At 43.0% G+C, this 24,932-nt stretch overlaps 1 protein-coding gene across 1 annotated transcript in view; it reads right to left on the bottom strand.

Annotated features, from left to right (window-relative positions):
* Positions 1-24,932, bottom strand: part of PCCA (propionyl-CoA carboxylase subunit alpha) — a 926,251-nt gene that overhangs the window by 282,160 nt on the left and 619,159 nt on the right. Inside the window, exon 19 of the mRNA XM_075336705.1 lies at positions 10,806-10,908. Coding sequence (XP_075192820.1) covers positions 10,806-10,908 — 103 coding nt within the window. The remainder of the gene's footprint in view (positions 1-10,805; positions 10,909-24,932) is intronic.

The following is a 24,932-nucleotide window of genomic DNA, read 5'->3' as shown; positions in this document are numbered from 1 at the left end:
CAGCGTTGATCCCCCACGGCCCTCTCCTTCACAATAGACGCTGCCGCATGCACAGAGCGGCTGTCAGCTAAGCTTCCTGTGTTCAGACACAGTGAGTGGTGGTTATGCATCTGTAAGCTAAATGGGAGGCACGGTGGCTCAGTGGTTAGCACTGCAGTCTTGCAGCGCTGAGGTCCTGGGTTCAATTCCCACCAAGGACACCATCTGCAAGGAGTTTGTATGTTCTCCCCGTGTTTGCGTGGGTTTCCTCCGGGTACTCCGGTTTCCTCCCACACTCCAAAGACATACAGCGCTATGGAATTAATAACGCTATATAAATGAATAAATTATTATTATTACTGCAATGCCCTGCTCATGAGGTAAGGAACATAATTGATCAGGAGAGCTATACTACATTTCCAAATGGAGGGATTTGCTTTTATAGTTTCCCTGCTGAACGACTACCAAACATGAGAGTCCGTTATACGCCACAAGAAAACACATCTAAAAAGCAAGCTCTGTTGTTAAGTATTCATTCAGCTGGATAACTGGACTTAAAGGGGTATTCCATCTCCAAGATCCTATCCCCAATATATAGTAGGTGAAATAGCATTAATATCAGCAAATACCAATATTTGGAAATGTAGAATAGTTCTCCTGATTAGGCATGCCCTTACCTCATGAGCAGGGCATTGCAGCTTTAGTAGCAACCATTACGACATGGACTCTGCTGCTGTGGACCCGGGGAGAGTGAGTGCAGATTCATTGCACCCACACTCCTCACATGAAGGGTCTGCACTCCTAGAAAATGGGGGATACGTTTTTTTTCTTACAATAAATTGGTGAAAGAGGGAATGTTTTCGGGACTGTTTTTTCAAATAAATTTCTTTTGTCGATTTGTTTTGTTAGTACTGACAGTTTATGATGTTGGGTATCTAATAGACGCCATGACATCACAAACTGCTGGGCTTGATCTCAGGTGACTTTACAGCTAGTATCAACCCGATTTATTACCCCATTTGCCACTGCACCAGGGCACGGGATGAGCTGGGGTGAAGCGCCAGGATTGGCGCATCTAGTGGATGCGCCACGTCTGGGGTGCCTGCGGCCTGCTATTTTTAGGCTGTGAAGGCCCAATAACTATGGACCTTCCCACCCTGAGAATACCAGACCACAGCTGTCCGCTTTACCTTGGCTGGTGATCCAATTTGAGGGGGACCCTACTTTTTTTGTGTAATTATTAATATTTATAAAATAATTATAAAAAAAAAGAGCCTGGGGGGACCTCCACATTGGATCCCCAACCACGGTAAAGCTGCCAGCTGTGGTTTTCAGGCTACAGCCGTCTGCTTTACCCTAGCTGGCTATCAAAAACGGGGGGACCCAACGTCATTTTTTTTTAACTATTTTTTAAATAGAAAAAATTAATGGGCTTCCCTGTATTTTGATTGCCAACCAAGGTAACGGCAGGCAGATGGGGGTGGCAACCCATAGCTGTCTGCTTTGTCTGCACTGAGAATCAAAAATACCGCGGAGCGCTACGTCATTTTTTTTAAAGATTTATTTTTACAGCACTGTGATGTCCAGCAATCAAAATACAGGGAAGCCCATTTTGTTTTTAGTTATTTAAATAAATAATTAAAAAAAATATATATGGGCTCCCGCTGCATTTTTTTTATTGCTAGCTAAGGGTAATCCAAGCAGCTACTGGCTGCTAACCCCCACTGCTTGGTGTTACCTTCACTGGCAATGGAAAATCCAGGGAAGCATTTTTTATTTTTTTTGCCAAAAAACTACAAAAAAAAGGACGTGAGCTTCGCCATATTTTTGTATGCTAGCCAGGTATAGCAGGCAGGTGCTGGAAGAGTTGGATACAGCGCCAGAAGATGGCGCTTCTATGAAAGTGCCATTTTCTGAGGCGGCTGCAGACTGCAATTCGCAGCAGTGGGGCCCAGAAAGCTCAGGCCATCCTGTGCTGCGGATTCCAATCCCCAGCTGCCTAGTTGTACCTGGCTGGACACAAAAATGGTGCGAAGCCTACGTCATTTGTTTTCTAATTTTTTCATGAAATTCATGAAATAATAAAAAAAGGGCTTCCCTTTATTTTTTGGTTCCCAGCCGGGTACAAATAGGCAACTGGGGGTTGGGGGCAGCCGTACATGCCTGCTGTACCTGGCTAGCATACAAAAATATGGCGAAGCCCACATAATTTTTTCAGGGGGCAAAAAACTCCTGCATACAGTCCTGGATGGAGTATGCTGGGCCTTGTAGTTCTGCAGCTGCTGTCTGTCTGTATGGAGAAGAGCAGACAGCAGCTGCAGAACTACAAGGCTCAGCATACTCCATCCAGGACTGTATGCAGAGGTTTTTTGCCCACCAAAAAAATGACCTGGGCTTCGCCATATTTTTGTATGCTAGCCAGGTACAGCAGGCAGGTACGGCTGCCCCCAACCCCCAGTTGCCTATTTGTACCCGGCTGGGAACCAAAAATATAGGGAAGTCCGTTTTTTTTAATTATTTCACTTATTTCATGAAATAATTAAAAAACAAATGACGTGGGCTTCGCCCCATTTTTGTGTCCAGCCAGGTACAACTAGGCAGCTGGGGATTGGAATCCGCAGCACAGGTTAGCCTGAGGTTTCTGGGCGCCTCTGCTGCGAATTGCAGTCCGCAGCCGCCCCAGAAAATGGCGCTTTCATAGAAGCGCCATCATCTGGCGCTGTATCCAACTCTTCCAACAGCCCTGAAGCCGGGTGGCTTGCTGGGTAATAATGAGTTAATACTAGCTTTGTTTTACTAGCTAGTATTAAGCCGGAGATTCTTAACCCCTTCAGCCCCCGGGCACTTTCCGTTTTTGCGTTTTTGTTTTTTGCTCCCCTTCTTCCGAGAGGCGTAACTTTTTTATTTTTCCATCAATCTTGCCATATGAGGGCTTGTTTTTTGCGGGACGAGTTGTACTTTTAAATGAAACCATAAGTTTTACCATATAGTGTACTGGAAAACGGCAAAAAAATTCCAAGTGCGGAAAAATTGCAAAAAAAGTGGGATTGTACAATAGTTTTTGGGATATTTTATTCACCGTGTTCACTATATGGTAAAACTGATGTGTGGGTATGATGCCTCAGGTCGGTGCGAGTTTATAGACACTAAACATGTATAGGTTTACTTGTATCTAAGGGGTTAAAAAAAATTCACAAGCTTGTCCGAAAAACGTGGCGCACGTTTTGCGCCATTTTCCAAAACCCGTAGCGTTCTCATTTTTCAGGATCTGAGGCTCAGTGATGGCTTATTTTTTGCGTCTCGACCTGACGTTCTTAACGGTACCATTTTTGCGCAGATGCTACGTTTTGATCGCCTGTTATTGCATTTTGCGCAAAATTTGTGGCGACCAAAAAACGTAATTTTGGCGTTTGGAATTTTTTTGCCGCTACGCCGTTTACTGATCAGATTCATTGATTTTATATTTTGATAGATCGGGCATTTCTGAACGTGGCGATACCAAATATGTGTGTATTTTTTATTTTTTTAACCCTTTAATTTTCAATGGGGTGAAAGGGGGGTGATTTGAACTTTTAGTTTTTTTTTATTTTTTTTTAATTTTTTAAAACTTTTTTTTTTACTTTTTTTTTTTATTTTACTAGTCCCCCTAGGGGGCTATTGCGATCAGCAATCCGATCGCTTTGCACTATCTGCAGATCTCAGCTACAGAGCTGAGAACTGCAGATTTGCTGCTTCACTTTCAATGCCGTCTGTATTCCGGCATTGAGAGGAAGTGACTCATGTTAGCCACAGGCGTCATCACATGACCCTGTGCTACCATGGCAACCGCCGAAAGTCACGTGATCATGTCACGTGACTTCCGGCGGGGGCGGGGTAAGACACTGTCATGGCGGCGCCCATATACATATCGCTGCCAAGACTTTGGCAGCGAAATGTAAGGGGTTAATGACCGCGGGTGGAAGCGATTCCACCCGCGGCTAGCAGGCACACATATCAGCTGTTGATAACAGCTGAAATGTGCGCGTCTCGCCGCCGACCGGCGGCAGGGGGCGGGGCTTACCGGCACACGATCCATGACGTATCTAGTACGTCATGGGTCGTTAAGGGGTTAATGTCAGGCACGTTTGACCCGGCCATTAAGAATCTCCAATAAAGGGTTAAAAAAGAGACACCACACAGAGAAAAAATACTTTAATAGAAATAAATACACAGACACATTAAAGACTCCATGTTTATTACTCACTGTCAGCCCTCCACGATCTATGGTCTTCTGTCTTTCTCGTTCAACAAATGCAGCTCTGCTCCATCAAGGGCTGGATGGGGGAAGACGCTGCTTCCCGTGCAGCCTTCACTCTGTGAGAGATCAGTGCTGCTGGCTGTTAGCGGTAACAGCGGTAACGCTGACAGATGCGTTACCATAGCAACGGTGCTCCGATCATGTGATTCCCGGAGCCGAGGTTAGCGGTGACATCACCGCTAACTGCGTTGCTATGGCAACGGTGATCTCCGTTAATGACCGGCTGTGTCAGCCAGTCCCTAACGGAACGGGGAGTCGACCGTGTGCTAGAGCATGTCGCCGGTACACGGCGATACACAAATGTGCACCGTGTACCGGAGAGTGCAATGACAGGACCTAGGACAGGACATGACGTCAAAGCCATGTGACCAGTCTGTAGCCAATGAGATAATAGCCACGTGACTGGTCACATGGCTATTTTGACGACGTCACGGAAGGTCCTGTCAGTGCTGGTTATTGGGAGGACGCAGCGATCATCGGAAGGAATAGTGACAGGAGACAGAGTGCAGGACGCATCGCGGGCACCGGTAAGTGTTATGGCAATGTTTATTAACTGTATGTGTACATTTATAATGCGTTTTTATGTGTTTGTGATTGCCTCCCATTCTTTCCTATTGGTTCGAGTTCGGTTCGTCGAACGTTCGCCGAACCGAACTCGAACGGGACCTCGGTTCGGCGAACCGAGCTCGAGCCGAAGCGCGGCTGGTTCGCTCATCTCTAGCTAAGACTGGCGTTATATGACCAGGTTACACGGTACGAACCGCGATGTCCAGACCTGCTATTGCACTCCTAACCCAAATGCACAAGGTTCAAATATAAAATAAGTTACAAAATGCACTTAATTTTTTTTCAACTAATTACAATACCAGTTAAGCAATAGAGTCTATGGTATGGTTAATTTCCCAAATACATTTTTGAAAACTGCACCTGCAGGAGGATATATGTTTATATGTTAGGAGTGAGGGATCCTCCAGCGGGCTGGTGGATAAGGTAGCAATTGTGTTTTGTTTGTTTGTCTTTTAACAGGATATTGTGTGCACATTTTTTTAGGTTTCTGTTAACCTGCAAGCATCAAAGGATGTTAAGGTCAATATGAAGAGAGATGCATTCTGTCTTTGAGTTTTTGACTTATTTTTTTTCTTACACAAAGAATTTGACATAAGAAGCAGCTCCTCAGGCAACAATGTCACAATTCTTTCTGATGTCCCAGAAATAATTCTAAAAGCAGGCTCATCGATTAGGATGTTGAGGACTGGACTGATGCAGATAATTACACAGTTTTGTTGAAAAGTTCACTGATGAGCGCATGCTTTGGAAAGCTTTAAATCCTGAAATATCACAAGCTGCAGAACAAGAAGAGCTACCAAGAAATCCTCAAGGAGCCAAGTTCCCCTAGTTTGCAAAACGCAATGAAAAAAATGAATCATAAAATTGCAACACACATTGTTACAAAGCTGGTATTTTTTACACCAGGAACAAATTCTTCCTTCCAACACAGAGATCCATGCTCAAAATGTTTTTTAGCATGTCTTTTCCAATTTTATTTGTACATGATTTAAGTGGACAAAATACAAAACAGCATCTCTGTTTGTTTGCCCATTTGGTTTTGACTTTAGTCTACTAGTAGACATAAAACTACTTGACATCCTACTTTGAAATATCCAATAAAATGCAATGTAATATAAAACATTATGTTATCAATGAATGTTAAAGTACCTGTCCCTAGAATATATCACCTAAAGCTAACAATTTTATGGAATAAAAAGGTACAGAAACCTGCTTGTGGTAATAAAGCAACTTCTCTTTTGCAATATTTAAACACCTCTGCCTTCATAGTATAGTTGATAAAATATGACTTTACTACTAGTGATGAGTGAGCACTACCATGCTCCGGTGCTCAGTACTCCTAATGCTTGGGTGGGAACGGCTTGTGTACCGTGTAAAATGGAAGTTAATGGGGAACTCTAGCATGTAGCAGAAAAATGTTTGCTCACTGTGCCCTTCAAGGCCAAAAGGTTCACAGTTTAAAACCACGGTCAGTGCGTGTTCATGCATTTAGTGCTATGCCATGCCATGTAGAATATGCTAGGTTTTGAACTCCCTATGTTCCTTCTTTAGTGACTGCTTAAACGTAAAGTGCACCATTCACCAGGATTTTCCTATATAACCTAAAGCCAGTGCTATACTGGCACTATCATGCTGATTCTATACATACCTTTAATTGTCAGCTAGGATGTATAGGTTTTGAAACACAAGCAAGTAAAGTTTGTAAAATAAGCAGCTTTTTGAATGACAGCAGCTGCCGATCAGATGATAGCTGGGGTTGATATTCTTAGTTATTCCCACCCCCCTGCCTGTCCGTCCTCCCCGTTATTTATGCTAATTCTATTATAGAATCGTTTTACTATCAGACTAAAAGGACCTGTGCTGATGTCATACCCATGTGACTAGAAGGAGCGGGGCCTCAGCCAACATAGCTTATTCCAGGAAGCAACAAGGGTATGACATCAGAACAGGTCCTTTTAGTCTGATAGTAAAATGATTCTATAATAGAATTTGCTAAATAACAGGGGGAGGATGGACAGGCAGGGGGTGGGAATAACTAAGAATATCAACCCCAGCTATCATCTGATCGGCAGCTGCTGTCATTCAAAAAGCTGCTCATTTCAAAAACTTTACTTGCTTGTGTTTCAAAACCTATACATCCTAGCTGACAACTAAAGGTATGTATAGAATCAGCCTGATAGTGCCAGTAGAACACTGATTTTAGGTTATATAGGAAAATCCTGGTGATTGGTGTGCTTCAACAAAATAAATATGTTGTCATAATTTCTCTGCAACCAAACCTTTAATAAATTTACATAAAATGCATAATTGCATACATCACTAATATGTAACAATATTGCAGATGAAAATAATATAGACCACTGACCGAAATGATTTTAGGCTTAAAATCTCCTTTGAAAAAATTAAAATTGAATATCACTAAAATGTCAAATGATACTTTGCCCTAATCTCAGGTGTTCAACTATTACTGGTTGATAACTTATATATGCTTGTAACGGTCTTAACCTTCTCCAGTCACATGGACCTGTTCCAAGCCACTCAGCAGCCATGTTTGTCTTGAAAAGCCATTAAATCAGGCTACCTTACACCAATAACACTGCTGATTACTGAATGCTGAAATGCTCAAAAGTTAACTAACTTTAAAGAACATGACTAAACCAAACAAAATCTATATTAATGCAATGTATTAAACCCCGCTTAATTCTCAAAAGTTCATTATATGCTGTATATGACTACAATATTGCTAATGTAGCCAAACACTCAAAAATCTGCAATGTTCTCTAACTAGTCAACTGTGGAACTTGATAATAAACGATTCTCTATAGAAGAAAGCTAAAATTTCTCCATAATAACAGTTGTACAAAGAAAAACCAACATCAAAAAGCTGCAAGACAAACAAACCTAAACACCCCTTTTCTTTGAAGGAACCCGTTTGAAGAGAGGTGTTTTTCGTTACTGGTGGGTGAAATGAGAATTCACCATTGAGAATTGGATGTCCAGTCTCTGTGAAAGACTAATTAAATCCATGTGAAGATCTGTGCCTGAAACACCTTCACACATTTAAGGAGAAGCTACTAGTTACACTTTTGAGTTGGCTGTAACAAAACATTTAGTCACAGATGATGCACGTTCACACTACAGAAGTAGTTTGTAATGGTGAAAGACAAAGCCAAAAAAGGGGAAGAAAGCGTTCAGACACCAATATAATTACTATTTTGGCATGTATTTTGCCATCAATATGGAAAATATTACAACGCAGTAATTTTAACAAATGCACCCATCTAAAATTACAATAAGGATCTTCGTTATATTTATTGTGTGTGAAAAATATGTATCTAAAGTTATAATTGCCATTAGGATTTTACTAAAATATTTTACCATAGGGTGATACACAGTACAAACAAGATATAGAACCAATTACATATTACAACTATATTGCAAACATTTATAGGAACAGCCAATTTTTGTGATCAACAAATATCTAAAGGAGTCAAAGGGCTAGGCTCTTATAATGTTTGTTATAGAAAGGTATTAGTTGTTACATCTATCACCTTCTGTAGATGGTTCAAGCACTACTACAAACCTTAAAGGAGTTTACCACTACTTTTTTCTTATGATTGATGGCATATCCTTAAGATAGGTTATCAATATCTGACTGGTGGAGGTCCAACATCCGGCACCTCTGTTTATTAGCTGTAACTGACGTGGCCGAAAGTTCTCACACGCTGTCAAAACACAGCAGCACTGTCATTTCTGAGGCGGCTGCGGTTGGTTAGTACTGCAGTGTTCTAGCAGCATATGAGAATTTCTGGAAAGCATTGGTGAAAGCAGATTTGTGAGGGTGTCGGGTATTTAAAGGGAACCAACCTGTCAGGTCCAATATGCACCCAGAACAACGAGCAGTTTCTGGGTGCATATTGCTAATTCCTGCCTAACTCTCCCTGTATACACTACCATAGATAAAGAGATCTTTAGAAAAAGTATTTCTAAAGATCTTTTACCATATGCTAATGAGCAAGAGTACTAGTCCATCCTCTTAGTATGGTAGCACGCTCACAGGGGCATACTAACATGCTATTCAATTCAGCATTACCAGCGGTGACGCACGTACCTGTGTTCGCTGTGGCCGCTCTTCTGAATGCCTGAAACTTCCAGTCATGTGCAGTAGACCTCTGTGAAGCCGGGATGCATACACCCGGCTTCATAGTGCGCATGACCGGAAGTGCCTGGCAATCAGAAGAGTGGTCACAGCAGACACAGGTACGTGTCTGATCACTGTTGATATTGAATAGCATGTTAGTACGCCTCTGTGGGCGTACTAACATGCTAAGAGGGCAGACTAGTCAGGGGATGTAACGTCCTTGGGACTAGTGCTCCGCACTCATTAGCAAAAAATAAAAGATCTTTAGAAATACTTTTTCTAAAGATCCCTTTATCTATGCTACTAGATACAGGGACAGTTAGGCAGGGATTAGCAATATGCACCCAGAACTGCTCGTGGTTCTGGGTGCATATTGAACTAGACAGGTTGCTTTTATCTCCCATGGATCAGATGTTGCTGGCCTATCCCAAAGATAGGCTGTTACTAAAAAAGCAGTGGCCAACCTCTAATAGGATGCCATAGCGCAGGAACTATTATTATTGCAGGAGGCAGAACAGTGACTATTTGCTGGATTACTGCAGGGAAGGGAGAGAGTTCATGTAGCTCCCCTAAGGCATCAGGAGCTACAAGGAACTGCATCCTGTCAAAGATGCAGGGCCTACCCTCAGGAACCCAGAAGACCAGTGCCGATAACGCCAAAACATTCATACAATCTCTGTTTTCTCCCCCCCAAAACTGGTGACGGGCAAGGATTGGACCCAATGGATGGCCACTTGGGGGTGGAACCGATCCTGTCCACTAGACGACAACTAGGGAGGATGGGTCAGACAGTCAGTATGTGGAAATGAAAGGAGACGGATGTAACGGTACTGACGAGAGAGTGTAGCAGTGACCTGTCAGGCTCAGGCATGTGGTTGCCGAAGGAGTACGGTGGAGTACTCTCGGAACCATAGCACCGGCGGGGTGCAGAGCCTTAGGTCAAGAAAACGCTCCAGGCAGACCTGATAAAATCTGAATGGTGAGGGGACCATCCAGGACCTCACCGAACTAAAAGTTCAGGGCACAGTAACGACGAGAGAACATGGGAACGAGACAGAGATTTGGCCCAACAGGGTTCAAGTTACCTGCCGTACTGACTAAGACTGAGAGACAACCAGGAGGGGACCCCAGGCGCTTCAAGCCACGGGGACCCACCAACCAGAGACAGGTGCAGGGGAAGAAAGCCACCAGGTCACACACCGGCACTGGAACTAAGAGGACCAGTGGTGAGGACCAGGGCCCATCGGGTTGCCAGCAACAACGCTGTGAGTAAAAAGAACGAGTTACACTGCAATCCCCTTTGTGGCCTACCTTCTTTCCGAGCCCAGTATTATCAGCAGACCCCAGCAACAAACACCATCATCTATCCCCTGGGGCCTGGCCCTACTTGCAGAGGGCCCAACATCCAGGCTTCCATTAACAGCAGCCCCAGCTGCGAGAGACTGTGCAGCGGCGGCTGCATCTAAATAGCCGCAACCTGCAAGTGGCGTCACGACAAAAACTTTATTATCATTCCCATGTACATAACCCATTTTAAGCGACCCCCAGGGTCACGGAACCGGGCAACAGCCACCCAGTGAACTGTCCCAGTAAATATACTGCCCAGGACCGAGTACACCAAAGCCCTGGGATGCGTCAGTTCAGATATATGCATGACATCATTGTAACCTGCCTCCTCACCTAGACATGTATTATAACAGTATGTCAGTTGTTCACGGTGAGATTTCTTCACTACAAAATTCTCTTTAAAGTAAATAATTTTGTTTATTTAACATTTTCTTTGAATCGTTACAAATATGTTATTAGCTCTAAAATACTTACAGAGAAATGATCCTTTAACGTTGTAACCGCGACCGAGTGAGCAGCACCATCTAAGAAAACAGACAGGTCCCAGCTCGTTACATCATTCTTAGCTACGGGAACTCTGGAATAAACAGACAGTGCAGTTCCATTAAAACACAATCAATGATGAATTTGCTATCTCATAAAGATGGTCAAAGATACCTTCCAAAATAATCCATAACAACCACAACCAAAAATGTCATCACTAGAAATGCATATGGCATTAAATATTTCTACATATATACAACACTTATTCAGATGACATGCATTATATATTACCCCTTGTATTACCTGTAAAACAGTCAATATGCGGATTGGGAGCATCGTCATTCTGGCCAGTTGCATATAAGGTAATGAGGGCAGAAGATCCTCAAGGAATGAATGTGTAAAGTGTGTATTTAGGTGTAAATGGACCTTAAATTATCAATTGATCAATTGTGCTGCAGATAAATGGCAAAGATGACTTTTAATCACTCTTTTGACAGGCAAGACTGGAGCAAAGTTCACAGTATCCATGACAACCCTTGAAGTCACGGTGGTGTGCTGTGCAGGAGACACCTGCTGAGCCTGCGTAAAGGTGTCTGCGAAGCATTTGGATTGGATGAAGTCAGTCATCTGTTGTCCGTCTCCTCTAATGTGCAGACATGACTAGTCAGTGACACCTCTTACCATCTCTTTTGGATTAGAAAGGCTGAAGTTTGATTTAGGGTGAAAATGATTAGAATATTTGCTGTGCTGAGGAGCATACAACCCTCAGAAGCGTTCAGAAATCCTGAGTTTCACATCTCTTCCAGTTACCTCTACTCAATAACAATTTGTATTCATCAGTAGTCACAGGATGAAGCGTCTGTTTCTTTACCTATCCAACCTCGATAAAGTTGAAAAAGTGTACAGGAGACCGTGAACTAGAATCATCCACCTCCAAACAAAGCAAAAATACAGTTCAGCTAGTGTATAGTCTCCTCGATGGAAAGATTCCTGCAAAGTGTTCAATATACAGGAGGATTCCCACCCTGTAATGTGAGGGAATATCTCTACAACAGGTCATCACTTTAGGACTGGTTGGGGCTGGGGGACCAGGTCCCAGCAAAAATTATTACGATGTGGGGCATAACCATGTAATGAGATGCAGCGCCATTCCTATATGTAATACAATATCCTAGAGATAGACCAACCTTTTCCATGCTTCGTATGACAGGACTAACTCTTCAATAAGTATACACAACTGTAAGAAACAGATGTCAGCGAATAGGTGTTCCAAGTGATCTCACATACAGTACATAATGGGATACAGAAAAGTGATCAGCCAGGTAAAAGTCACCAAATATGTACACAGAGCAGTTCTGGTGGAAGAATATACATCAAAGTTATTTGAAGTGAAGCGACCATGTAGTGGGAACAAATTTTTTTTTTTTTCACGTAATTGGCACTAAAATGAATGTTGCTATTGGGTTCTATTAAACATTTTGCATTGTTTGCCTTTGTGCTGCGCTGTCTATTGCTGGCTGTGAAATCAGGTAACGGCTGAGCGGATCCGAATTGTAAAAATCCGGATCTGTGCGGTTTCAAAGATTTCCGGGTACAAGATCCAGATCTGGTACTGGGGAAAATAATTGAAAAATAAAGAAAACCAGAAATAAAACAGCGTTTCATACATACCGAGACTCGGTGTCATGGCAGCACACTGCTTCCGGGTCGCGCATTCGTTTCCTGTACTGTGCATCGTATACGCACAGCTTTCCGTGTTTTCCCCGCCCACCGGCCGTCCTCTCATCTGTGATTGGTTGTAGGCAGACACGCCGCCAGCCTGTGACAGAGTCTGCCTGCCGTGCAGTCATCGCGGCTGTCATTGTCTGCACAGCCAGCGGTCGTGCTCTATAGCCACTGGCTATGTAGTAGAGCTGAAGCGGTGTGGGACCCCGTGTGGATTACGCCAGACCTGCAGGGTGTTGGGATAAAGAGGTGAAGGAGGGTGTGTTTTGTAATTTATAAGAAATAACGGATTTTTATCTGTGTCTGTGTTTATTTACATTCATGTACAGGTTAGTGTGATGCAGGTATCTCATAGTGCTATCACACTAACCTAGAGTTTAGTAGCAGCTGTGCGCTGCTATTAACCCCTTATTACCCCGATTGCCACCACTCCAGGGCAATCGAGAAGAGCCGGTATTGCACCGGGATGGTCACATCTAATAGATGTGGCAATACCGGGCGGCTGCGGGCTGAGAATACCAGCCCCCAGTCGGCTTTATCATGGCTGGGTATCAAAATTAGAGGGACAGCATGTCGTGTTTTTTTTTTAATTATCTATTTAAATAATTAAAAAAAAAAGCCACATCACCGGCACAGCCGCACACACTTCTGACAGGAGCGTGCATGTGTTTCTGTGTACATGCACGCTCATGCTCAGAGCGCAGCAGGGCATGCCGGCTGATGTCATGTCAGACTTGTACGAGTCTGACAGCGCATCACCGGCACAGCCGCACACAGTTCTGACAGGAGCATGCATGTGTTTCTGTGTACATGCACGCTCATGCTCAGAGAGCGCAGGCTGTGCAGGCTGATGTCATGTCAGACTTGTACGAGTCTGACAACTCATCACCGGCACAGCCGCACACTTCTGACAGGAACGTGCATGTGTTTCTGAAAGACATGCACGTTCACAATACTGACCCGCAGACACTTGCACTGCTTTCCCCGCCCACCGGCTGTCCTGCCGCCTGTAATTGGTTGCAGCCAACTGATACGCTGCCACTTAAGGTGGGGACGCGTCTAGCTGCAACCAATTACACGTGCTGGTGGACGGACAAAACAATGAATATTGAATAGTCGGCTCCGAAAGGGAAAAGCATGACCCGGAAGGAGTTTGCTGCCATGACACAGCCTCGGGTGAGTACACCGCGCGTGCTCCTACCCCACTGTCCCCTCCAAAAACGTTTTTAATCTCCGGATTCTGGTACCCATAGACTTATATGGGCACCGGAATCTGGAGCGGATCCGGATTTTTTTGTTCAATCCGGCAGGGATCCACCGGTTCAGGATTTTGGCAGATTCGATCAGCCCTAGTAACGTATTATTGTCATTAAATGTTTTTTATATTTTTAAGATATCAGGGGACACTGCAAATAGTTGTCAATCAGTGGGGGTCCGGATCCAGAGATAGCTTACGATTGTACAAAATACCACTCTGTGTGTTCACTGCGTAGAAGAGCAGCACATTTTAGACTGTTGTACAGGCTAAATAGTAACACCATGGGTCAGTCATGTTCATTCACAGAGAAATGCGGGACATAGGCTAAATCCCCCAAATACATTAAGACTAATGCTGGCTGCACCTGCCAATACTGACAGGTTCAGCCAACATTCTCATGTGTATGTGGGTGCCGGCCAACTGACTGTCAGGGAACTGTCGATTGGGTAGGTCTCATCTCAGACTGCCGATTGCTTTGTTCTCCTGAAGCTAAGCCACCAGAAGAGATGTCTATCATCGGCTTCCTCAGAGAACACGAGAGAGCTCTGCAGAACAAGTGCTCCTGTGTATGGGAGAGACGGACAAAATAGTCGTCAGCAGAATGATCGGCTGAAGCCTCGTTCAGCTGACAACCATCTAAATGTAAAAAGTGGCTTTACTATTGAGCCCACACACCGCTCGGCGTGTGCATTACACACAAAAGCCTTGCACTTCAGAGTGATGTTTTGTGATCAGTGGGGGTCTCAGGACCAGGAACCCCACTGATCAATATCTACTTGCAGTGTATATAATACAATAAAAATGTGTTACACTTTTACTGAGAATGTCAGTGAGCTTGTTCTGCCATAATAGTTTGCACCTCTTATCTGTATTTTCTGAGCTTCTCTCAGCTTATTGCTTGCTGCACATACAACTCTTATGTGGTCTGTGATAATAAAAGATGCAAAGGTGCAAAATTTCTTATGAAACCCAAATGCAAAAATGCTTTTTAGCCAGAAATGAATGCATTGAAAGAGTGACTAAAGATTTTAATTAAAATTTTCATGTAGTTTATTTTTTTTTATACTTCTAATTGCAAGCAGAGCACTGCTGGTCATAGTTCTGAGATTCCACTGATCACTCAATTGACCCTGTGAAGTGCGCAGGTAAGGAGAAAGGAAAAGCTTTCTGTTGAATATGTATTTCGCTTTGTATACTCAGCTATGTACAGGAGGAGGAGTTGTTTGTTTTTTTTTTTTTTTTTCATTTTTTAACATTTGGGGTTGTATCTAAAGGGCGATAGCTAGCGATGTCGTGCGCGATAGCACCCGCCCCCGCCGTATGTGTGACATTTGGTGATCGCTGCCGTAGCGAACATTATCACTACGGCAGCGTCACATGCACATACCTTGTCAGCGACGTCGCTGTGACCGCCGAACAATCCCTCCTTCAAGGGGGAGGTGCGTTCGGCGTCACAGCGACGTCACCACGACATCACTAAGCGGCCGTCTAATAGAAGCGGAGGGGCGGAGATGAGCGGGACGTAACATGCCACCGACCTCCTTCATTCCTCATTGCCGGTGGACGCAGGCAGCGATTTTTGGTGCCGCAGGAACAACAAGCAACATCGTACCTGCAGCAGCAACAATATTAAGGAGAGGAGCGACGTGTCAACGATCACCGGTTTTTGGCCGATTTTGCGATAGTTGAACGTCACACGCTGCGATGTCGCTACCGGTGCCGGATGTGCGTCACTAACGACGTGACCCCGACGATATATCAGTAGCGATGTCGCAGCGTGTAAAGCACCCTTTAACCTAGACCATCCCGGTCTGCTTGTAAATAAGAGGACAAAAAAAAAAAATCGTATCAAAGGTTTAGTTACTTTAAGTAAGAAAATAAAATAAAAATGGTCCTGAGAGGGAACAACCTCTTTAAAGGGAATCTGTCAGTTGATACATGCTGCCTGATTTATGGGCAGCATGTATCAGAAACTGGCAGCATGACATACTTTAAAAGCTACTGAGGATCCAGACGCAAGAGAAGCTCTGGACTGACAGAGCTCTATCTATACACGCATTTACGGACTGTCAGTGAAGGGGAGAAGGCAGGGAAAAGTCATCAGGGACGTGCCTGTACAACCATTCTCCTGGTTGGCTTGGTACCTAGCGGTTTTCCATCATGTATCTAGTGTCAGCTAACTGCTGCCCTTGGATCAGACAGCATGCATCAGCTGTCAGGTTCCCATTAAGAACATCATAAAGATCCATATCAAGTATATAACTAGTTACTGCTGACTGGTTTGTAAATCATAGCAGAGACTAAAATGCACTACAAACCTGTTTTGGATCTCAAATGATGTTCTTAATAAAACCTTGAAGTTTATTCTGTGCAAGTGTTGGACACATCTCTTCAAATTACCTGGATATATAATTTTCATATAGTCTGAAACGTTGGTAGCAAAATCTGGGCCTTTTAGCAATAATATATCAAATATAGAATTCAGTTATATACACAACCCATACACTTATTTGCTCACAAATATTTTTGAGAGGTGTCCAGTAAAGAGAATATATCTGATGATTGCGATGCTACCGCCATGTTCGATGGCCTAACTCCATTAATTATTTATTATGCATTGCTTATATAGTGCCATTATATTCTACAGTCTTTTACAGAAATTATTACTGCCCCACTGAGGCTCAGGATCTAAATTCTCTATCATTGTCATTGGATGTGGGGGCACCTTGGAGAAAACCCAGACAAACACAGGGAGAGCACACAAACTCCTTGGTGAGAATTGAACCTAGGACCCCAGCTCTGCAAAGCAACAGTGCTAACCACTCAGCCACTGTGCTTCCCATGATGACCTGCTTTGCTCTTTTGCCAAGTTATGATGCAGGTTTCCATTCCCATAATCTGTCTGGTCACTGAGGTCAATAGCGATAACAGAGAGGTTTTTAAGGTAGATATGGACAGTTATCCGTTGATGGTATCAGGACAAAAGAATGATTTTTATGGGACCTCCTGTGGACAGCTCTGCTCATATCTCCTTGATGAAGTCCCCCACTACTGGTTTTATTAATTTGTCAAATCATCATATTCAGGTTGGAGGCTTTAGGGGTACTTCACACACAGTGAGATCGCTACTGAGATCGCTGCTGAGTCACGTTTTTTTGTGATGCAGCAGTGACCTCATTAGCGATCTCGCTGTGTGTGACACAGAGCAGCGATCTGGCCCCTGCTGTGAGATCGCTGCTCGTTACACACAGCCCTGGTTCGTTTTTTTATTGTTGCTCTCCCGCTGATAAGCACACATCGCTGTGTGTGACAGCGAGAGAGAAACAATCCTGAATGTGCAGGGAGCAGGAGCCGGCGTCTGACAGCCTGCGGTAAGCTGTAACCAAGGTAAACATCGGGTAACCAAGGTGGTTACCCGATATTTACCTTCGTTACCAGCCTCTGCAGCTCTCACGCTGCCAGTGCCGGCTCCTGCTCCCTGCACACGCTAAGCTAAGCGGTGTGCGCTGGTAACTAAGGTAAACATTGGGTAACCATACCCGATGTTTACCTTAGTTACCAGTGTCCGCAGCTTCCAGACACCGGCTCCGTGCAAGTGCAGCGTCGCTTGCACGTCGCTACTGGCTGGGGGCTGGTCACTGGTTGCTGGTGAGATCTGCCTGCTTGACAGCTCACCAACGACCATGTAGCGACGCAGCAGCGATCCTGACCAGGTCAGATCGCTGGTGAGATCACTGCTGCGTCACTAAAGTGTGACGGTACCCTTAGCCTAAATTCATTAATCCGTCCCATCAATCAAATTTGATGAAGTTAGGCTGATTGGGTCTGTCATATCCCATAGTACTTTCAGCAACTCATGACAGAATATATAGGCATGCTGAATATATACACTTATTAATATATTGAAGACTAGTGATGAGCAGACCCGGGCTGTAAAAGTCCTGATCCGTGCGGTTTCAAAGGTACCCAAGTGCCAGAACCGAAGGTACCCGGGTGCCAGGCCTGAGACACCAGGTATTTGATCCAGATCTGGCACTCGAGAAATAAAAAAATAGATAAAGGAAAAAATAAAGAAAATAAGAATGAAGCGAACGCTTCATACATACCGAGGTTCAGTCATGGCGGCACACTGTTTCCAGGTCGCGCACTCATTTCTGATGGCGCGCATTAGGGTCATTGCATATGCACTGCTTTCCCTGCCCACCGGCTGTCCTGGTGTTGGTGATTGGTTGCAGTCAGATGTGCGCCCAACTAGCGTCTGACTGCAATCACTGACAGGCACTCTGTTTGCGGGTCAGAATAGTGGTATAAAAATACATAAATAAAACAATTGGCGTAGGGTCCCCAGTATTATGATACCCAGCACAGATAAAGTCCATGGCTACAGGCTGCAGCCTCCAGCCCTGCACTTATCTTGGCTGTGCATCAAAATTATAGCCAATCAGCAGTGTCGTCACTCAGGTGATTTGTAGTAACACCTGGACGTTCCCATCTGTGACCGCAAATCACCTGAGTGACGTCACCACTGAGCACGGTTTAGTCTCTGTCTGCATTCACAACAAGCAGTCATGCTCTATGGCCGCTCACTGTGACTTACATGTAGCAGAGCTGAATCATCGTGGGACCTCGTGTGGATTACGTCGGACCTACAGGGGTGTTTTAGGGTTAATAAAGTGGTGAAAGTGGGTGTTTTTTTGTATTTTATTCCAAATAAAATAATTTTTTGGGTGTTTGTGTTTATTTAATTTCACTTACAGATTAGCGATGAGGGTATTTCATAGATGACTGCCATTACTATGACTTAGTGGCCGCTGTGGGCTGCCATTAACTCCCTTATTATCCTGCTTGCCACCGCACCAGGTCAATCGAGAAGAGCTGGGTAAAGCACAGGATTTGTCGCATCTAACAGACACGACAACCTTGGGTGGCTGCAGGTTGCTATTTTTAGGCTGGGGGCAGTCCAATAAGTATGGACTCCCCAGTCTGAGAATATCAGCCCTCAGCTGTCGGGATTTATCTTAGCTGGGTATCAAAATTGGGGGGTTCGCACATCATTTTTTTAAATTATTTAAATATATATATTATTATTTTTTTTTTTTTTAAAAAAAAAGCTGCATGTGGTTCCTCTTATTTTGATACACAGCCAAGATAAGCGCAGGGCTGGAGGCTACAGCCTGTAGCCATGGGCTTTATCTGTGCTGGGTATCATAACACGGGGGGACTCAATGCCAATTGTTTTATTTTTATACCACGATACTGGTCTGCAGACAAGCACGTGTGAGTGGTTGCAGACACGGTCCCACAGGCTGGGGGAGGATCCGACTGCAACCAATCACAGACGCCAAGACGGTCGGCGGGCAGGGAAAGTAGTGCATATGCGATGAGCCTAGTGCGCGGCACCGGAAGTGAATGCGCGACCTGGAAGCAGTGTACTGCCATGAGGGATCCGCGGTGAGTACAGAGCGCGCGCTCTTCTATCCCCCCGTCCCTTCTACCAACATTTTTAATCTCCGGATTCTGGTCCCCATAGACTTATATGGGGATCAGATTCTGGACCAGAACCAGATTTAAAAAAAAAAAAAAGATAACATGGACCCACTGGTCCTGGTAATCTGCGAGTCTGCTCACCTCTATTGAAAACCCTTTTTTTTTTTTAGTTTGGCAAAAACGTATATGGTGCAGTTGCATTTTATAATCGGTATAGCTATTTGACTAAGAGAAGCATATAACTACAAGGTTCAAATAAAGAATACAAATAGAATAGATGTAATAGTCTGTAACAGTAATACAGTGCTCAAAAATGTAAACCTCATAGTGTGAAAATGACTGTCGTGTTTTCTTTCCACACAATTTCTGAATTAGTTTTGTGGAATTTATTTACATATGTATTATCATAACACAAAGACAAATTATGAAGCCTATAAAAGTGATGCAATTAGGAATGGCGTAATAAAAGCAAACTATTACTTTAAAACAATAGGAAAGAGTGAACCAGTCATTAAGAAATTCATCATCACAGCACTAGCAGCAGGTGGCATGTAAAATGATCAAGAATAATGTGCCGAGTTCTGTGGCAAGTAAGGTCAGTTTCACATAGAAATCTCTGTTGGAATAAAGACAGAGGGATAAAAAGAGGGGGACCTTGAGTATGTGGGCCATTCATCTGAACTAAGTTCAGAGAATTTCTGGAGCTGTGAAATATATGTTATGCAAGCACATAGATGTATTCAGTGGGGGTAGACTGAACCAAGCTACACTATGACTACAAAGCAGCCCTCCCATGGTTCATGAATAAGTCGAGGAAATGATCAGGGGGTTTGGGGGGGTGAGATGTTTAGACAGATGGCCCACTTAAAATGCCTGGGATAGGGCATAAGTAATTTTAATGAAACTTTAGATCTACCCTTTTTTATTTCCTCTCAACCCCACCCTAAATGTTAAAGACACACAAACAGACATGTAATAATATGCCATCGATTCTGAAATACAATATAAAATAAAGATGACTTTTGTGCCCTGGTGATAATAAATTCATATGTATGGAGAACATTTCAGAGACCCTTCAACTAGCTACATGAATACAAAACATGGAATTGCTAGATTAAAGGAATTCTTCACATAAATACGAACTAGCCAAAAACAACACAAAACTAGCTTTGCTATCGAACCACTTTCAACATAAAAGTTCATCACACTGTATAAAGATGAAAGTCTGGTATTTGCACTATTCTTCTCAATCCACAAAACTAAAATCAAACTGATTTCTGGAGATTGTTCGGTGTGTCCTTAATCTAAAGGCAATGACACAGTCACCTATGAATATTTCAATTTGAAAGAGGATAGAAAAATCTTTCCAAAAGTAGTATTGTCTTCTGTGAAGTTCCTCTTCTAGCAAGAGGGCTATGTTTCAGCAGAAAAAAAGAAAAAACAAAATGTATTATAGAAATAGAAAAAGTGATGAGGAGTTATAGAGTTTACAATCACATTGCATACATGCACCCAACAAGTTTGTTTTCTTATTCCTAAATCAGTTATCAGGAATTGCATAAACAATTGCTTAAAGTCATATTTGGACTTTGTGGTTATGCATATTTATACCACCATATTATTTTAGTTCTTTATTTTTCTTTTTCCATCCAAAAAGATTTCAGTTTATCGGTCAATTGAATTATACAGATTATAGCTGACAAAGGTGGAGAATGTGCTAAAATTATTCTTCTTGGTATGATTTTTATTTTTTTCTTGATAAGAACCTGGCATTTTAACAGTGGGGAGTAGACTTTTAATATTCACTGTATATGTTTGCACAACACAAAAATAGTTTAGAAATGTTTTGACAGAGTTTAAAGGGAATCAATCACCAGGATTTTCGTATATAACCTAAAGCCAATGCTATACTGGCACTATGAGGCTGATTCTCTACATACCTGTAGTAGTCAGCTCGGATGTTTAGGTTTTGAAATTCATGAAAGTAAAATTTATAAAATCGGCAGTTGCTTGAGTGACAGCAGCTGAGGAGCAGATAATATCTGAGGGAGGACTTCATAGTTATACCCTCCCACTGACAAAAAAAGACAATGTGAGGTCACTGACTTCAATGAGGTCAGTTTACCTGTGGTCACAGGTGGGGTACCGTGGGAACCTCTAGCTGTGATCAAAAATAAACTGAGTATATTCATGACCAGTTTTAGCCTTATTACCTATAGTAAAAATAATAAGTTTGTGGAGGTCATACTTGTTATCTTCAAACTAAATGGGTCAAAAAAAGAGATTTATCTGCCGGAAAAGTCATAAATTGTTATAAGTCTTACAAAGGGATGCAGCACTCTTGAAATTATTATATTGGGGCATGAACACAGAAGCATAAAAAGCTTTGCTCTAAATAGTCAACAGCATCGCAGAAAGGATGCATATAGATTGCTTAAGTTTTAAGAGAAATTAACAAAGAAGAGTCCTGGAACCCATTATCTTCCAGTGCTGTCATAATCCAGAACTACAACCTCCCTGGAGAGTCCAGAAGTACAAAGTGTTCAGTACTCAGAGGCATGGCCAAAAGTAGGGGAGGCTGAAACCTGACCATCACTGAAAAAGACACACAAGACAGATTTGTCAAAGGTTTACTGTACTAATGAGATGTGACTCTTGACGGACTAGATAGAGGAGCAAGTGGCCACAGACCTGCACTTTCACTCAGACAGCAGCATGGTGTAGGTGGGGTACTGCTAAGAGTATTAATAAAGATGGGCTAGTTGGACCATTTTAGGTCGAGGGTGGAATCAAAATCTACTCTCAAACCTAAAGCCAGTTTTCAGAACACATTTCTTCAATCACTGACTCAAGAAAAAGGTTAAAGAAGAAAGTCCTCCAGCTGAGGATTCAGTTAAAATCAAGGTTTTTATTCCATGAAAATAAAGAAGAGTAACATCCCACACTACATCAAATGTAACATGAATAGGCTTTCTTAAGCAATTTGGACTGTGACTCCACTATCCATAAATAAGAACTGAGTCACAGTCTGAAACGCGTAGGACAAGCTACTGAGGGATGTCACGCTTCTTAATTTGATTGGAATAAAAACTGTGATTTTAACTGGATCCACAACTGGAGGACTTAATTTATGGATTACCTCACTGAGCAGAAGTGGATTCCTGTGTGCCAAAGACTACAGCTGTCTTGCATAGGGTGAGCTGGTTCCTCCCAATACTCCATCACATGTATCGAAGTACTGCTTGGCAGTGATGGGTGGACCCAGACAGTAATAGTCTGGATTTGCGAGGGTTCAAAAGTACCCGATCGCCGGGCCCGGAGTTCTCATGGCGGGCCCGGAGTTCTCATGGAACTCCAGGTAATGATCTGGGTCCGGCAACTCAAGTAATAAAAAAAAATAAAGAAAATAAGAATAAAACAGCAGTGCTATACTTACCAAGTCACCGACACGGCTGTAACTGCCTCCAGGGCCGCTCATTAGCTTAACCCCTTCACGACCGGACGATTTTTCGCTTTGCGTTTTTTTCTCGCCATTCTTCTTCTGAAAGCCATAACTTTTTTATTTTTCAGTCAATATGGTCATATGACGGCTCATATTTTGTGGAACAAGCTGTACTTTTAAATGAAACCATAAGTTTTACCATATAGTGTACTGGAAAACGGCAAAAATATAGATAGCAAGATAGCACTATTGTTTTTGAGATTTGTTTTCCACGGTGTTCACGATATGGTAAAACTGATGTGTGGGTGTGATGCCTCAGGTCATTGCAAGTTCGTAGACACCAAACATGTATAGGTTTACTTTTATATAAGGGGTTAAAAAAAATCGGAAGTTTGTCCGAAAAAAGTGGCGCACGTTTTACGACATATTCCGTGACCCGTAGTGTTCTCATTTTTTGGGATCTATGGCTCAGTGATGGCTTATTTTTTGTGTCTCGAGCTGATGTTTTTAACAGTACCATTTTTGCACAGATGCTACATTTTGATCGCCTGTTATTGCATTTTGCGCAAAAGTGGTGACAAAAAAAGCCATTTTGGCGGTTGGAATTTTTTTGCCGCTACGCCATTTATTGATCAGATTAATTGATTTTATATTTTGATAGATCGGGCGTTTCTGAACGCGGTGATACCAAATGTGTGAATATTTTTTAACCCTTTAATTTTCAATGGGGCTGATTTCAACTTTTATTTTGTTTTTTTTAAAATTTTTTTAAAACTTACTTTATTTTTTTTTTATTGTACTAGTTTCCCTAGGGGGCTATAGCGATCAACAATCTGATCGCTCTGCCCTATCTGCTGATCACAGCTACAGAGCTGTAAACAGCAGATACGCTCACTTTCTGCTGCACTTGGCTCCGGGCCGAGTGAAACTGAAAGTAATTCATGTGTAGTACAGGAGTCATGACATGACCCTGTGCAACCATGACAACCACTGGAAGTCACGTGATCACGTCACGTGACTTCCGGTATTGGGCGGTAAGTAAATGTTTACCACCGATGCCATTATAATGGCGCTGTCACATATTCACAGCACCATTTAAGGGGTTAAACGGCACGATTTTGCTCGTGCCTAGCAGGCACACATCTCAGCTGTGAAAATCAGCTGAGATGTGAGTCGATTGCGGCATGCTGGGGTGTGGGTGTATATTGTGGTGTAAAAATAAATACATAAAAAATTTGGTATAGGGTCCCCTCATATTATGATACACAGCACAGATAAAGCATACAACTACAGCCCCCAACTTTGTGCTTATCTTGGCTGTGTATCAAAGTAAGAGAAACACATGACTTTTTAAAAAAATAAATAATTTAAAAAAACGGCGTGCAGTCCTCCCCCCCTTCCCCCAATTTTGATACCCAGCCATGATCAAGCCACCCAGTGTGACAGTATTTGTGATGGCTGGAATCAAACATGTGGTCTGCGTCCATATAATGGTGTAAAAATAAATAAATTGGCTTAGAGTCCATATTGTGATACCGAGCGCAGACAAAGCATATGGCTACAGGCTTCAGCCCCCAGTCGTGCACATTATCTTGACTGTGTATTAAAATAAGAGGGACACTATGTAGCTTTTTTCTAAAATTATTTAAACAAATACATTTCAAAAAAATGGTTTGCGGTCCCTGACAATTTTGAAACCCAGCCATGATAAAACCAACAGCTGGGGACTGGTAATCTCAGGCTGGGGGGAGGCCCATGGTTATTGGGCGCCCCAGCCAAAAAATAGCAGCCTGCAGCCACCCAGAATTGTTGCATCCATTAGCTACGAAAATACAGGAACTTTACCCATCAACCCGATTCTCCTGGTGGGGTGGCAATCGGGGTTAATAAAGGGTTAATAACTCACAGCTGTCACTAATCCTAGATTAGTAATGGGAGGAGTCTATCAGACACCCCCCATTACTAATCTGTAAGTGAACAGACAGTTCCAGCTTTGCTACATCTGAAGTGACAGTGCATGGCAATAGAACATGAACGCTCACTGTGAGCTTCAGGCAGAGAATGAGCCGCATGATGAGCAGTGACATTACTTAGGTTATTTGCAGTCACAGCTGGAGGTTCTCATGTTCCTACACCTGTGGTAGCAGGTAACCTCAACTCATTGAACTGAGCAGCATGCAGCAAAACTTGCATGTTGTAAGCAATT

The sequence above is a fragment of the Anomaloglossus baeobatrachus genome, chromosome 2 (assembly GCF_048569485.1).
Source record: "Anomaloglossus baeobatrachus isolate aAnoBae1 chromosome 2, aAnoBae1.hap1, whole genome shotgun sequence".
Taxonomy (NCBI): Eukaryota; Metazoa; Chordata; class Amphibia; order Anura; family Aromobatidae; genus Anomaloglossus; species Anomaloglossus baeobatrachus.
This window is presented reverse-complemented; position numbering and strand designations above follow the sequence as displayed.